The following is a 17470-nucleotide window of genomic DNA, read 5'->3' on the forward strand; positions in this document are numbered from 1 at the left end:
GGAGCTGGTTATGTGCTGCGAACGTCAAAATGTATTAGCTTACAAATCATGCACTATGGTAAAAAGTGTTTTGAGGTCATAATATAATATTGTGCAAGGAACCGCATGAAAATACGTCTTTATTAATTGATAATCTGCCCCAGAAATAATCATAATTTTGTATGAAAAGACCTAAAAGCGCTTGCTTTTTTACTGCCTCTAGTGTTCATTTCAGGTGAAAACTGCAGTGATTTGTATGTATTGGTAAATGTTTTGCATTTCACAAAAATGTAGGTTTTTCTAATGAGCCTGTGTTTATTTTTTTAAAGGGATAGTTCGGCCAAAAATGATATTAAACCCATGATTTACTCACCCTCAAGCTGTTTGAGATGCATATGTCAATCATTTTTCAGACGAACACATTTTCAGTTATTTTAGAAAATGTCTTCGATCTTTCAGTGGTTATAATGTCAAGTTATGGGGTCCACGTCCTTCAAGTCCCAAAAATGTGCATGCATCCTTCACAAAAGTAATCCATCCGGCTCCAGGGGGATAAACGAAGGCCTTCTGAGGGTAATCCGTGCGGTTTTGTCGTAAAAATATACATATTTAAAACTTTATAAATGAAAATAGCTGGCTTCCGGCAACGGTCGTATGACGTAGGGACGTAGCGTAGGAAGCGTCGTGACGTAGAACGAAGTATAGCTAAATCAAACGCTACATCCTACGTCATACGCCGGCATCTATCTCCCGTGAATGCGCGTCGACCGTTGCCGGAAGCCAGTTATTTTCATTTATAAAGTTTTAAATATGTATATTTTTACGACAAAACCGCACGGATTACCCTCAGAAGGCCTTCGTTTATTCCCCTGGAGCCGGATGGATTACTTTTGTGAAGGATGCATGCACATTTTTGGGACTTGAAGGACGTGGACCCCATAACTTGACATTATAACCACTGAAAGATCGAAGACATTTTCTAAAATAACTGAAATTGTGTTCGTCTGAAAAATGATTGACATATGCATCTCGAACGGCTTGAGGGTGAGTAAATCATGGGTTTAATATCATTTTTGGCTGAACTATCCCTTTAACTTGTCAATTCAGCATATCCCAAAGTTAACAAAATAATTCAAGCATAGTCACTGTTTCATAACATTGCGTTTGTGCCTGTTTGACAGCTGTTCACTGCGACATTGCCTTTGTCACCCAATAATAAATGTTCCAATTACTGTGTTTAGCTTCGGTTGCTTTGACAGCTAATTGTCATGGCGATTGATATATGCGGCCTCTGTTTTCCTTCAGGTCCTGTTCAACATCAACAAGCTTCAGTCTGCCCAGCAAGAGGAGGGCTGGTTTCGCCTGGGGCCTGACAAATCTAAACACAGTGAATATGAGTGAGTGTATTTTGAATTGTGGCAAATAAGCACACCACCTAAGCAAACCTTAAACTTTGGTTGCCACAGCAACAAGTATTCACCTTTAACGGTTGCCTGTGGCAGAGAACATTAAGCATATGGCACAAGGACAATAAAGTACAAGGGAAAAAGTGCAACTTTCCCTAGTCTGTTCCTGGGAATTAGTCTGAGCTAACATTGGAGGATTGTTACGCACTCTTCCCACAGGCTCTCACAGCGTTACGCTTGTGTGTTCTGGTCCATGTGTTGACAGGAAGTACTAATCCTTTCCCTGGCTAAATCCTGGGATTTTTTCTGTTCATTCGCTCTGTCTCCCCCTCCACCCGGCCCTCCTCTCCACCCATAAGAGATCATTTGGCCACGTGGATTGACAGTGGGGATTATATCTCAAGCTGGCAGGAGGAGTGGGATGGAAAGGCTTATGTAAAAACTCCAGTACGGGGGATTCGGTTGGGTGATGACAAAAGCTATGCGTCATCTGAGAGCTTGTGCGAGTATGTAGGTAGATTAAGGCAGGAAGTGTTTTCGGGTACACGGCGTGTCAGTGTGACAGACTTGTGTCCACATGTGCAAAGGAGTCATTGACATTCGTTCTGTCATTCATTTATTTATACACTTGAGTTGATTGAACTTACCGTCCAAATCCTTTGATGAGTCATGTAGTTCAAGCTCCACATCTACATGGATATATGGATCAGGCTTGAGCACCTTTTACACAGTGTTATGTAGACAAGGTGTATTATTGTGTAAATGTTGGAGGCAGATAAGGGAAAACGTTTTCAGCATTTGAGCATCATATGCTTTTTTTTCCAATATTGCTAAAAATTGTTCCATAATCGTATCTTCTTAAAGGCCAAAGGATTGTATTTAGGGCATACATGGACTGACTATCCGTGATTTCTGGATTAACCCTCATCTACTGCCGAGATGGACTTGTTTGGGGTCACAGATTGACTTTATTGTCCTAAAATGCAGGGATTTTAAGTGTAAAAATAACAGTACTTATTCCAAAATTATAGGGTTGGTTTACCTAAAAACGGAAAATTCTGTCATAATTTACCCCCCCTCATGTCGTTCCAAACCTGTTTGAGTTTTTCTCTTCCTTGGAACATAAAAGAAGACATTTCGAAGAATGTTAGTAACCAAAGATTTTTGGTTCCCATTTACTTACATTACATTTTTTGACCAGTAGAATTCAAAACTAACATTCTTCTAAATATCTCCTTTATGTTCCAGATAAGAAAGAAAGTCATACACGATTGGAACAACATGAGTGCGAGTAAATTATGAAATTTTAATTTTTGAGTGGACAATCACTTTAACCTCTTTTTTCTCTGCAAACTCTTGTAATTTAATCCTCTTACCTGATCTAAACCTATTTGACAGATATTATTAAGCCACTAAACCAAAACGACTTTGATTAATTTGACTTAATATGAACTATAACTTCAAATTATAGTTTTTTAGTTATAAACTTATTATATTAAACTTTAAAAGATTAGGAAAATCTTAGGAAAAGTTTAAATATAATACTTCAAGTTAAGTTGTTTGGGCTATTCAAAGGACCTTGGGCTCTCTAAGACCTCTAACAGAACATGCAGGTTAATTTTGTACAAGTATTTTATCAAAATGCTTTACAGTGGTATACAGTAAAAATGTGTCTATGCATTGTGAATCTAATCTAATCTGACAATGACAATTCATTGCAAAACGCATCAATTACCAGAAATTAAAAATGGAGCTAAATCTACACTGCCGGTCAAAAGCTTGGGTTTGGTAAGATTTTGTTTGTTTGTTTGTTAGTTTTCTTATGCTCACCTAGGCTGCATGTATTTGATCAAAAATACAATAAAACAGTAATATTGTGAAATAATATTACAGTTTAAAACAACTGTTTTACATGTGACTATATTTTATGTAAATATTCTAAACTATATTATATAATAGGTTATCGCAATTTTTTCACCAAAATTGGCAGATTTCGTCTGCCATAAATATGTTGATGCACAACCGTCTGTTCCTTCATAACAGTTTTTACTTTTTTTTCTACTCTGACCAGATTTAAAAAACAAGATGGGAATTAAAATGTCACGGCCAATCCTGAACAAAGGATTATTTGACTCTAGGTTTTTGCCCACATGCAATAAAAAAGCACTGTTTGATAATCATCTCTGAGTAATCATGTCCCTATATATATTTGCATCATCTGATATATTGTTATGAACTTATTTTTATATTTCATGAGGATACCCTAGAAGTAATTAGTGATTTTTCTGTAAGAATTTTTTTTTTTTATTATTCATTCTGATGTCATCCTGATGAATGGAGTTTTCCATTAAGCTCCTATAATCTCTCGCTCCCCTTGGGTGATCCGCTCTCATCTCAGTGAACAAATCAAGCTGTTGTTGTTTTTGTTTATTTTCTCTTTCTCCTCTTTTCACTCCCTCACCGTCTTCTTCCTGATTGGATTTTTGACGGCCCACCATCTGTTGCCTGCTGTTCAGTGACTGGCTGTTATGGTGGCACTCGCCACACACACACACATACTCTCTTCCAATTCCCACCTTCCCTCGAGTATTTCCCGTCTTTACAGTGAGAGAGCATGTGGCGTATGGAGACACTGAATGTATAAGTTACGAAAAATTAATGCTAATATCACCTCCATTGCAAAATAATATTTAGATGTTTGGAACGGCACATGGATTTAAGTGAGTCATATCGTGACAAATCTATTTTTCTTATCTTTTGATATAAAAAGTTCCCACAGTTCTTCAGATCCTCAGTGAACAGAAATGCTAGCAAAAAATGGCTTGTTTAATTCTAAGATGATAGATCTTAAACAGGGTAGTGCCATATTTAATTGACAGGAATAAAAATGAGACTGTGAGAAATAGAAGTATAGTGTGTTCAATTGATTGTACTGTAGTTTAACAACTTTCCGATTGTTTATTCCAGCTGATGAGACATCTTACTAAAAATCCCAAAATTCCATAAAACAGTTTTGAAAGTTAAAAAAATTCCGTCATCTAGGACCTTCATGTTGTCTGTTGGCCATAAATGGTCATAAAACTTAAACTTAAAGGGAAAGTTCACCCAAAATTCCTTCATCCTTTACTCACCCTCAAATTGGTTGAACTATCCCTTTAAGGCAAGACGCTACAGGCAAAACCATTGTTTGGTCAATTTGGAGATTTTGGTTAATTTTGCATCCATAATATGTCTTCTTTTTAGACTAGTGGAAAGAAAACATCCACTACACACATATAAGTGTTTATTATTACACCTTTTTATTTGTGTCTGTAGAGTTCATTTACAATACATATATTTAAAGGCCATTTTCAAAATGAGTTTTTTTTCCTCGTGCACTGAGCCAGAAATCTCCACTTCAGTAGCACTTACATACATCAGATCAGACTTTACAGTTTTATTCATATATCTATATTCGGAAGGTTTTTAAACTCATCTTATTCAGTAGTGCCACAGGCTGATAGCATCCATGCCACTCCGCATTGAGGCAGTAATTCATGCAAAAGGGGCCCAAACCAAGTACTGAGTACATCTGCATGATTATACTTTTCAGAGGGCTGACATTTCTGTATGTAAAATCCTTTTTTTTATTGATTTCATGTAATATTCTAATTTTCTGAGATTTTGAATTTGGGGTTTTCATAAGCTGTAAGCCATAATCATCAAAATTATAACAAATAAAGGCTTGAAATATCTCACTTTGCATATAATGAGTCTATATAATATATTAGTTTCACCTTTTAAGTTGAATTACTAAAATAAATGAACTTTTGCACGATATTCTAATTTTTCGAGTTTCACCTGTATATCCAAATAAATCCAAATATAAAAACCTTGAACTCTAATATATCAACACAATAAAACAATAATTTTGAACTTGGCTTTATCCAATGTTCAGATTGTCGTTCTTATTTCTTAGTGCATATTGAGTTTTTCTCTTTAGTCTTGAGTAATTCTCCCTTATTCATCAGAGCAGTGTCTTGATTTCATGGGCCCGGGGACAAGTTTCACCCCATGAGTAGACTATACCACAATGGATCTTAGTGGAACCCCCTTTTCCCAGGGTTAGTCACATTCTTGGTTGTCCCCCTTTGTATCCTGTACCCTTTGCCAGTTAAACAGGTACAACTCTTGCAACCTTCCTCCAGCCACACCTTGTGGTTTGTGAGTTCTACATGTAAAGGGAAGCAATTAAAAGAAACAGAAAATAGGTCAACATTTACATTACAGCACCGATTAGGCCGTTCAGAGTACTGATGGTTGAGTAAACACATTATCAGTTTATGCTTGTGTTGTGTGTAAACGAAACACTGATACTCAACAAACTGAAACTGATTTAAAACCTAGTGAGCTGTGCAGAAGCAGTATATTAACCTATCATAGGCCTATAAAGATGTAACTTAGAAAGATAGTTCACCCAAAAACTATACCTTTAATTATGCCATTTTCTAAGATAACATATTTTGGCCATATTCTAACACAGCATCATATATGTATCCTTCATGGAGAAGTGAATCCCAGAATGCACTTCTCTGTAGAAAAATAAATCCAAGGTTGTGAATGAGACAAGCTTATTATCCACTTTATTGCAACATGAATACTGTTAGTAAAATTGTTTAATTAAACGCATTAATAAAAGTATTCATAAAATATTTCATGAAACTATGCCGTTCTTTAAATGCAATCTGCTAGCAATCATTTATTACACGGCACAAGCTGATTGGCCTCTGCTGATTCTCAGCCAATGAGATGGCACGCTCAATTTATAAAAAAGTCTGGTTCAGTGTTCGCTGTAAGCTGGTCCTGCTGGTTCAGAGTTCCTCTGAACTCCCCCACCTCCCCCAGTTCCACCTGCCTAACATGCTAAAACAGTTCTCATGAACCAAATATATTAATATTACTCCAAAATTAATTAAATGTATTAATTAAACTGAATATTTAACTGCTACCTAATATTAGTATGTAATATGTAAAATATGTAAAAGTCTATTGAAATCAGTTGAGTTGTGTATAAATAAAACTGTGGATTGTTTTATTTGTGTAGTTATTCTGCTTTACGAGTTTCTGACCAGTCGGATACTGCCTACGTGAACAGTAGGGTTTGCGAGCAGAGCTTGTATAGATTGTACAGCTGTAGCCGAGAGCCATTTTTACTTCATCCATTTCTGAAGCCAAATTGTCTCTAAATGCTTGCCTCAATATTGTGTTTTTCAGATGGGTTGCCAAAGGTGTCCTTATTTTCTGTTCCATCATGACAGAGTTAGAAAACACAGCCACCCACATTTACAGTAATAACATTTACTGTTTGTCTTTTTACGTATCGCTGAACAGAGCAGGGTCCTTAATGGAGTCATTCTGCCTAATATTGTTTGTCTCCCATGCTGTGCTTTACTTCCTGGAAAGGTTTCACTGTGTTTTCTTCCTTATGAGTAATGTTTTCTTATGTGAAACTACAGGTTATGGCTATTTTTCAAAATTTTCATTAAAATCACATTTTAATTGGAAAAAGGAGGAGATTTACAGTATGTCAGTAACCTAATATAGTATTATTGCGTTTCTCTTATTCTTTCCTAGAGGAACTCTGGGTTCTCTGCGGCTTCAGCTACGGCTTCGAGACGAGGTTGTGTTGCCATCCAGCCATTACAAGCCACTCACAGAGCTACTCAGCCAGTCGGTCGGCTCTCAGCTCAACGTGAGTCTGATGCCATTTGGACTGAGCCTTATCTCAGGGAATATGCCTGTGCATTATCTCTTGAATTCACATGGCATATTCCTCATAACAAGATAACAAGACATAATTCGGTGTATGGATTGCGAAATGCAGCACTCGTTGTTATCTGATCACATTTGTATGCATGTGATGGATACTTTACTCGTGCCTGCAAATGTTAAAGAGGCAGGTCACCTAAAAAAATTCTCACATCATTTACTCATCCTTACAGTGTGTTGTTTCAAACCAGTCTGATAATATTCTGTAAAATGTTCTCTTTTCCATATGTTTTGTGTTCCAAAGTCATACAGGGTATAAACAAGAGGGTGAATAAATTATGACAGAATATTCTATTTTGAGTAAAATGATGTTGCAAATTAAAACAAACAATAAAGCATGTTCACTATGATAAACGGGCTATTGTTTTAGCTCACAGTGTTGTATATATTTAAAGCTCATTTAGGCATAACCTCATTTGACTGAAATGGCTGTGTTAATTGTAGGGGAACTGGCCTGATTTCATCATGCTGATTGATGAGACCACTACAGCTGAGAGCAGACAGGAAGTAGCTAATAATCTGGTGAAGCTGTTTTTGGGTCAAGGGCTTGTCAAGGAGTTCTTGGATGTTCTGTTCAAACTGGAACTGGATAAGACTAGTAAGCAAATAAGAAACATATACACACAAATATATGTGTGTGTATATATATATATATGTATCTGGTAATTATTTTGGTAACACCTGTATTAGCAAAAACCTTTCTACATCTTATGTGCACTGTGATGCCTATTGATGGTATGATGTTGTTGTTGTTATCCTTCAGCTGAACCCAACACACTGTTCCGCAGTAATTCATTAGCATCCAAGTCTATGGAATCATTTTTGAAGGTAAATATACTTATTAATATACATGTGTTAAGGTGACCTGATTTCTGAAATGGAAACTAGGGGCATTTCCTAGTTCAGTGGTCAAAATATAATTGAAATCTCACTTGTTATTATTCATTAATTCAAACATTTATTAGAGAAGAATTTGTCAGGACTATGTTTGGTTCATTTTGTTCTGTTCTGGTTTAGTTTTTACTCTGTTCCCTGTTATGGTTTGCCTGAATTTGTTCTGCTAGTTTGTTTCCATATCATTAGTTTCCACACGACTGTTGTTAGTTCTGTTAACCACACTGTGTATTTAAGCCCTTAGTTCCTCTCAGTTCTTTGTCCAGTCTCGTATTTCTATTATGTGGTTGTTTTCTTTCATGATTCCTGAGTTCTCCTGCGTTTTTTCCGAGTTATATTGTAATCAAGAGTTTTTCCTGTTTTTTTCCCTATAGACGTGTGCATTACTACAGTCACACCAGCAAACCGTTACAACATAAAAAATTGAATTAAAAATAAATAAAAATAAATTTAATATACTTTTCCATATGCTGTAAAGCTGGGGTGAACTCTAAGGAGAGAGGATCCAAATTCATATATACATTTAAATAATAATTATAATAATGACTGAAATATACAAAGCATGGGAACTAGTAAACTACGAAAACAGAACTGAGCAAATCTAACAAACCACCATAGAAGGATTAGAGCCAACAAAAACAGATCAAACACTTGGGCACGGGAAATGCAGAACACTATTATTATAATTAATAACTATTAAGATGTTTTTGGCACATAATGACCCTAACTGGTTTTAATACAATTAAATTCACCAAAATCACACTATGAAAAACAGTTAATAGAAACCATTGCAAAACAGTATTTTATTATAACAAAATTATGACTTTACAGAAACAAATTACAAAAGTAAAACAAAATAAATATGAGAAGATATGACAAATACAACTTTTTTCAACTTTTTTCAAAATTATGTTTCTGTATCCCAAATTAGGCTCATTATTTTGTATTTTACGTTCATTTTGAGCATAAAGTTTGGGCTTTCTGCAAATGTAATTGTTGCAATTGTAATTATTATTTTTCTTTTTTTTAAAGGTGTACTATCACTCTTGAAGTTAAGATGTGTATGTGGAAATTACTGCATTTAAAAGTGTGTGCAAAACAGTCCCACACCCTATTCAGGCCCTGTTATATGGCAAAAACCGAGACTGTTCCCGGAAAACAAGGAAGTCTGGTCACCCTGATTGTGTTGTACAGAAATCTTTGAACTAATTTAAAGTGAATATGAAAGCCAGACCTTTGACTTGCAGCATAAAGTTTGATCCTCATTATTTATTCTAGCCAAGAACTGCCCACTTAGACAGAAAGGGACCATCTTAGATTTAGAGAAAAGATTGCAAAGACACACATAAACACATTGATGAATAAATATTCAAGACCAGAATCAAGACCAGGAGCATGCATTGAGAAATAAAAAACGGGCTTAATTTGGATTTATTGTTCAATTTAACTTTATTGTTAAATTTAACCAGCTTAAACCTCCTGCTGTTTTATTATATTTTATTCCAGTTTTCATGATTTGATTATGTGCAATATTACACAAAGGCACCTTAGACTTTTGTCTTCATTTTTCTCTCTGCAGGTGGCTGGCATGCAATATCTGCACAGGCTTCTGGGCCCCATAATAAACCGAATATTTGAAGAAAAGAAATATGTAGAACTGGACCCCAGTAAAGTAGAACTGAAAGAGGCAGGGTAAGACAACTATGACTCATGGGTTACGTTTGACATTTTTATGGTTCAAAAAGTCAATTTCTCAGAATTTTTCTTGGGTCTTCTGGTATTACAGGTGTGCAGGTTTGCACCGTCAGCAGACTGAGTCTGATATTATTCAGCAGAGCTCCAGCCTCCTGCAGTCATACCTGTCTGAGCTGCTCACCTCCATCCTGCAGTCGGCCTCCTACTGCCCACTGCTCATCTGCCAGGCTTTCCATCAACTCTACCTCAGAGTGCAGAAACGCTTCCCTGACCCAGAGTACCGGGTCAGTGATATTCATTTTTCATAAACATTATTTAAAGGGTCATTCCGGGACATTCTGGATTCACAAGGTGTGTCCTAGTGTCCCAACAGTTAACTACAAATGTAATTATGTCCAGTTTTCATCTGTTATACCATCCCATTTTTGCCTGGTAAAAATAAAAAATGTCCAAAAAAATCCCATAGGCTTACAAGGACAGGAAGGACAGGTTCAAACTTTAGAATATCACGCAGACTCAATGGTGGACTATTTTGGACCCTTTTAAAATTAGACATTAAAGGGATAGTTCACCCAAACATAAAAATACTGTCATCATTTGCTCAACCTTATGTCATTCCAGACCTGTATGACTATGACTTTCTTGCATCTGCAGAACAAAAAAGCTGATTTTTTTAAAAACAAATGTCTCTGTTTTGTATCCATACAATAAAAGTCAGCGGTGTCCGGTGTTGTTTTAGACCCCATTGACTTTTATTCAAAAGAGTTCAAAATATCCTCTTTTGCATTCCACATACAAAAAAGGCATACTGGTTTGGAAATAAGTGAATTTAGCCACAAACAGCAGTGCTGAATGAATGCGCATCGGTTGAGTGAATAATTCCATGACTCACTCATAAAGATATGCACTTGCTTCATTCCTGAATGAATCAGCCAATTTGAACAAATCGGTTGAGTGAATAATTCAATGACTCACTCATAAAGACAGGCACTTGCTTCATTTCTGAATGAATCAGCCAATTTGAACAAATTGGTTGAGTGAATAATGCAATGACTCACTCATAAAGACATGCACTTGCTTCATTCCTGAATGAATCAGCCAATTTGAACAAATCGGTTGAGTGAATAATTCAATGACTCACTCATAAAGACAGGCACTTGCTTCATTTCTGAATGAATCAGCCAATTTGAACAAATTGGTTGAGTGAATAATGCAATGACTCACTCATAAAGACATGCACTTGCTTCATTCCTGAATGAATCAGCCAATTTGAACAAATCAGTTGAAAAAATTATTCAACTGCTGTGTCTTATTTCAAAGGCTGTGTCCTCCGGAGGTCGCATTTGTTGGCCGCATAAGTCATAGAGGCTGCCTCATTTCAGTAAAGTATATTCCAAAGTCATAAAGAAATGACAATTTACACTTCACAAGGAATAACGGTCAATTTTATAATGGTTACTTTTCGGAAATGAGACTTCCTTGATGACGTATGCGGCCAACAAATGGGACGCAGCCTTCAAAATGAGACACAGCTAATGACTCACTCATTAAGACAGCGACTTGCCGCCACCTACTGATGGTTTTAGTTTCATATTTAAGTATAATTTCATTTTTTCCATCATTTCAATTTTTTATTTTCAAAATTTTATATTTAAAACATTATTCTCGTAACATTTATGAAATTGTAATTGAAGTATTATTTCATGCATTCAAAGATGGATTTTGTAGGATACTGGTTTCATTTGATTGGTATCAGCCCTAGTACCTAGTGTCTTAATATTCTAATATCATTTATTAATTAAATTTAACAATTTGACAAATGATCACACATACTTTTAATTAGGTTAAAATTACAACATTTAGATCATAGTTTTTTTTTATCACCTGGTTGTATATTTTTCCTCAGAAGGTGAAGTTCATTGCTGTGACCAGCTTCCTGTGTCTGCGGTTCATCTCACCTGCCATCATGTCTCCAAAATTATTTCACCTGCGTGAGAAACATGCTGATGCCCGTACGAGCCGCACACTCCTGCTACTTGCCAAAGTATGACCAGTTTTCAAGGAAACCATTGTTGTGAATACTAGTAACATATCAACTGAAAAGACATGGTATCATTGTCCAGCTGTTACATGTCTTTAACGTAACACAAATCAAGCTCAGATCCTTTCAGTTAATTGAGAATAAGGTTTTGCACTCACTGTCACAATAACATTAACTATTTAGGTCACAGTATAGTCGTGGATTATGACCTGCATACATTCATAGACCTAATTATGGTTAACATAATCCCTCTTTCGTCATTGTGACTACCTCGTGTGTTTCCTCAGGCCGTGCAAACCATTGGGAATATGGACACTCTTGCATGTTGCTCTAAAGAGCCATGGATGGTCTGTCTGCAGCCCGCCATACAGCAAGGCATCACCCAGCTCAAAGACTTCATCACAAAACTGGTCAACTGCCACGAGTCAGAGGGTGAGCTGCTCTAAATTAGTCATTAGATGAAAAATTGAGTGGATCCCCATGCATGGCTGGACACTCATTCATACCTGTCATATCTGATCAATCTTTTGATAATTCATCTCCATTTTTTTAATCCTTTTTAATTTTCTTGTTGAAGCAGCAGGTTTAATCGTGTAATTCACCCAAAAATGAACAGACCCTTAAGAGATGGAGCAGACAGCCAAGACCCTAATTTTATTCACTTGTCTTGCTCTCTCTCTCTTTGCTTTATATTTAAAACAGATCTTGCGCTTCAGACACGAATGAGCCTACAGTGTGGCACTATGGAGAAAGAAGGCTTTCTCTTACTCCACAGGACTAAGGACAAGTGTATGCCCATGACATCACCCTTTAAGAAGTACTATGTCACGCTCAGTAAAGACACTCTGTCCTACTCGCGGACGCAACACTCTAAGGTAGGTAAATTCTGTCGTTAATTACTCACCCAAACCCGTAAGACATTTGTTCATCTTCAGAACACAAATGAAGGTCTTTTTGATTAAATCCGAGAGCTTTCTGTCCCTCCATTGACAACTACGCAACTACCACTTTGATGCTTCAAAAAGTTCATAAAGAGATCGTAAAACTTATCGATATGAATTGAGTGGTTTAGTCCAAATTTTCTGAAGACTCAATTGCTTTATATGATAAACAGATTTAATTTAGTCTTGTATTCACACATAAACATTCATCAACTCACACATCCGTTGTGGTAAACAGAAGCTCAAGCATGTTTGTTTGACGTTTGAGAACCAATGAGGTTCATTTTTGTGTGTTTATCCAGCACGTTTGAGCTTTCGCAAGAACCAATGAGGTTCATTCTCATGTGTTACGTTCTCATGTGTCAAGCAGGTTTGGTTGAGCTTCTGTTTGTGTTCGCTGATCAATGTTTATATGTGAATTATAGAGCCCCTACTACAAGGAAGCTTTATTCCCTAAAATGGAGATTCTTCTTCCTGTTGGTTCAGTGCTGGAGTTCCTTCAAGAACGCTTTTCAACGATTCACCTCTAAGAGTTAGGGCCCACTCAACTAGGAGTGTTGCGTCCTCCACACACAAAGTCTTCAGGTTTTATAGTCTGGACAGGGATTTAACCCCAGGGTCTCAAGTCCTTCAGGGTTGATCCGGCCTCAGATCGGTCTGTGCAGATACATAGCCTTGTGGGTCAGATGCTGTCCCATGTGATCACATCCACTGTTGAGGCAAAGTCACATGAGGTTTTTGTTGCGCTTTGAGGGATTTGTGTTTCCATCGCATGTCTTCTTATCGGATAAAAAAATTGTCCGTCTCGGTTGAGTGCATACGTTTTTTAATGCTCATCTTTATAATTAATGCGCATCTTAGCGTTTCATTCCAGCATTATATATGCGATATCCCAAAATGCAAAAATAGGTGGACAGAAACATAGCTAATGTCATGATTTAAATGAATTATAAGCTTATTTTGTAAAAGTGCCAAAAAAAGTCTATAGAAACACCCATATATACAGCATATAAGATATTTTAAGCAGGCTCTGGTTTCTGAATCTGTAGAAGAGCTCGTCTATTTCGCTGCCAAAGATCCGGGCGGTAGAGAAGGTGGAGGAGAAGTGCTTCGGTAATGCCAACGTCATGCAGATTATCTCAAGCGAAGACTCGGGCCAGCAGGAAACCCTGTACCTCGACTGCAAAGTTAGTATTGCACTGGATTCACAAATAAAATGTGAATGTGGCTATTCATAGACACTGACTCAAATATGTGTTTGTTGTTTGTGAGATTGTAAGAATGGGCCCTGAAAAACCTCAAAATGGGTTATTTGATGTCTCATTGTTTCATTGTTTTATACTCTTTGACTCTTTGTCTCTCTGTGTGACTGTAGAGTGTAAATGAGTTGAATCACTGGCTGTCAGCATTGAGGAAAGCCTGCAGTCACAACACAAACACTATGAGTTGCTATCATCCTGGCATCTATAAAGCAGACAGATGGAGCTGCTGCCATCAGAAGGAGAAATCAGGTATTACAAATATTAGATGATGTACAAGCAAGCCAGGCTTGTGATCTGTTTGGGGTTGATAAGAAGTTTTTGAAAGAAGTCTCTTATGCTCACTAAGGCTGCATTTATTTGATCAAAAATAAAGTAGGAAAACAGTAATATTGTGAAATAATATTACAATTTAAAATAACTGTTTTCTATTTGAATATACTTTGAAATGCTATTTGTTCCTGTGATGGCAAAGCTGAATTTTCAGCATCATTACTCCAGTCTTCAGAGTCACGTGATCCTTCAGAAATCATTCTAATATGCTGATTTGCTGCTCAACAAAACATTTCCTATTTTTAATTTCAATGTTGAAAATGGTTGTGCTGCTTAATATTTTTGTAAAAACCATGACATTCAGGATTCTCTGATGAATAAAAAGTTTAAAAGAACAGGATTTATTTGAAATAGAAATCTTAAGATTATAAATGACTTAAGGTTTATGTTGTTTTATTCATCACGTTGTTTCTGAATTCTAAGGTGTGCACAGACCGATATGTGTATGACATTAAAGTACCGTGAGAACAATTAGAGAGCAGTCGGCTCTGTATGCTTTCAAATCGCTCTTGCGGTACTTTGATGTCATACAAAGATCAGTCTGTGCAGCGCTACTTCAAGTTGAACACACCTCTAGTTTCTTGGGTTTAAATTTCGGTCTCATTATTTCCCTTGCTTTCTGATTGTCTTGTTAGTTTCCATGGCTACTGATTATGCTTGCCACCTGTTTCTTGTTTAGTTTCTTGTATATATAGGGTGCTTCTCAAACAGAAGGCTGCATCTCAGGGGCTCTTTACACAATACTGTTTTCAACTAAAAATGTAAAACTTTTTATGCGTTTTGGCGGTTCATTTACACGACAACAGCATTTAGGCTGGCTAAAAAATGCAAACTTTTGAAAACGGGTTTTTAAAAAACGGTCTCCGTGTAAACAAAAAAAAAACATGAGTCATGCACGTGCGTATTACATGTTCAGTGTATAGTGTTTCATCGCCATCTAATGGCCTGGCAGCAGAATACAGTGTTTTTAGTTGTTTTCGCGGATCCGTGTGAATGGGGATCGTTTTGACAATGGTGCCGTCTGTACGCAGAAACCTCAAAGGAAAAACTTCTCTGTTTTAAGCATATCGTTGTCGTGTAAACATACCTTTAGTAAGGCTGTAGATCCTTGGAAATCAGCCTTCGTTTCGTGTCCTTCATTCAGCTCATTCTGAAGGATGCATCGAGCGTAGCCTTCTCGTCCTTCAATCACCCACAATCCTTTGCACACATTACAATTCATGAAAAAGAAGAACTGTCAGAAAAAAACGAGTCGTCACTGAGCTCGCCTGAGTTCATTATGAAATGTAAGACAAAAATAATGTTTGCGGAGATGATGGCATACGTGTTATCTTTTGCTTTGGTGTAAATTAATCACTTAGCACTAAACTGACAATAATGTAAGCCACTGGGAGAACACAGACGGTTGTCGTTAATATAAAGCTCTTTAATACAAAGTATTTTTTTCAAAATTAAGTTTAAATAGTATTTTCATGCCGTGACCATGGCGACGAACATGTGACGTCGCCATGCGCACTTACTAGAGTAGACTGTCTCATTCTAGTGTTCATTGCTGAGGAGGATTCTAGCCTAAGAAGCCTCAAAAGGACTGGTCCTCAAAATGGATGCAGCCTTCTGTTTGAGAAGGACCCATAAGTGCTGTGTTGGCCTTTCTTGGTTTGTCGGTTATTGTTCTTGTGTTAATGCAAGCTGTTATGCTGTCTTTTGTTTCTCCTGTTGATTCTTGTGAGCTATTCAGTTAAACTGCTGTTTTAAGGATCCCTTTCGCTGCTCTCTTTATTAATTTCCACTGCTACGTGACAATTATAGACTTATTTTAAATGTCTTTACAGTCACTTTTGATCAATGTAATGCATCCTTGCAAAATAAAAGTATATAAAAAAAAAAGAATCTTACTAAACTGCACTGATGAACTCTTTGTTCATAGACCAAGGCTGTGATAAAACCAGACATGGAGTAACTCTGCAGGAGTGGTATGACCCACTGGACCCAGACCTGGAGGCTCAGCTCATCTACCAACATCTCAGTAGTGTCCAGCATGCCATGCGGTAATGTGGCATTAACATAACGGGCCTGTGCATTTAATTATGACAGCTGAAATGATTGATTCAAGCACATAATTCTATACAATAATAATTCAAATAGAATTAAATTATACAAAGCTGTTCAACATACATGTCAGCTTGGTAATAACTTCTAAATTTGTGTAAAATCCATGCAAATTATCTATAGGTCCAGGCCATCAATAAGTGATGTTTTGTACTTTTTTGCAGAGATAAATATTTTAAGTTGAGAGAGCAGCAGGGAGTTCAGGAGGCAGATTCTGTAAGAGGTAAGTTATCAAGCCTGCCGGACACCTCGGTGGCATGTCCCTTCCTGCTTTTCTTTCAGCAGTGTTATCATTAACTATAAATATTAGATGAAAAACTTAAAGTGCCCATATTATGCTATTTTAAAGTTTCCTAATTTTGTCTTGGAGGTCTCCTACAATGGGTTTACATGCATCCAATGTCAAAAAAACACATTGCAGCATCACCTCTTTTCTCGCAGTGTCTGAAAAAGTTAGATGAAGAATTCAGTCTCTCTAAACCCGCCCCTTCCGAGAGCCTACTCTGCTCTGATTGGTCAGATGACCCAGTCTGTTGTGATTGGTCTACCGCTTTCAGCATGTGTTGGAAATGAAACAGCAGTTACCATATCTGAATTTCAGCTCCAGAGGCTTCCTCTGAACTTGAATACACAGTGATATGAACAGTAATGATGGCTTCAGTTTTACCGTATAAATTTGAGCACAAGTCCTCATCCTTTGGAAGTGCATGCTAAGTGGATTTCTTTTCACAGCAAATTATCCAGGCTTCAGCTACAACTACAGTATTTGAGGGTCAAAGTAGACGTTGTTCATCGGCAGCCAATGAAGACCATAGACTGACATTTGTTACAAACCTATGTAGGTTCGAGCAGGAAGTAAGACTGGAATTACTGATGACTCGTTTCAGGCAGTTCAGAATCGGTTCTTTCTTTTGGGAGACAACAACTTTATTTGTGGTGCACTTTGATCCTCGAAACTTTGCAGACCTTTTACATTCACAAACAGCTATATAACACACTACATAA

General features: G+C 37.0%; 1 protein-coding gene across 1 annotated transcript in view; it reads left to right on the plus strand.

The window, feature by feature from the left end:
• Positions 1 to 17470, plus strand: part of rasa4 (RAS p21 protein activator 4) — a 42848-nt gene that overhangs the window by 22137 nt on the left and 3241 nt on the right. Inside the window, exons 8-20 of the mRNA XM_084114830.1 lie at positions 1285 to 1376; positions 6999 to 7116; positions 7638 to 7791; positions 7957 to 8021; positions 9667 to 9779; positions 9874 to 10066; positions 11689 to 11826; positions 12111 to 12255; positions 12526 to 12698; positions 13814 to 13951; positions 14140 to 14275; positions 16284 to 16404; positions 16630 to 16688. Of these exons, the coding sequence (XP_083970956.1) occupies positions 1285 to 1376; positions 6999 to 7116; positions 7638 to 7791; positions 7957 to 8021; positions 9667 to 9779; positions 9874 to 10066; positions 11689 to 11826; positions 12111 to 12255; positions 12526 to 12698; positions 13814 to 13951; positions 14140 to 14275; positions 16284 to 16404; positions 16630 to 16688 (1645 nt within the window). The remainder of the gene's footprint in view (positions 1 to 1284; positions 1377 to 6998; positions 7117 to 7637; positions 7792 to 7956; positions 8022 to 9666; positions 9780 to 9873; positions 10067 to 11688; positions 11827 to 12110; positions 12256 to 12525; positions 12699 to 13813; positions 13952 to 14139; positions 14276 to 16283; positions 16405 to 16629; positions 16689 to 17470) is intronic.

This window comes from Abramis brama, assembly GCF_963993115.1.
Source record: "Abramis brama genome assembly, chromosome: 5".
Lineage (NCBI taxonomy): Eukaryota > Metazoa > Chordata > Actinopteri > Cypriniformes > Leuciscidae > Abramis > Abramis brama.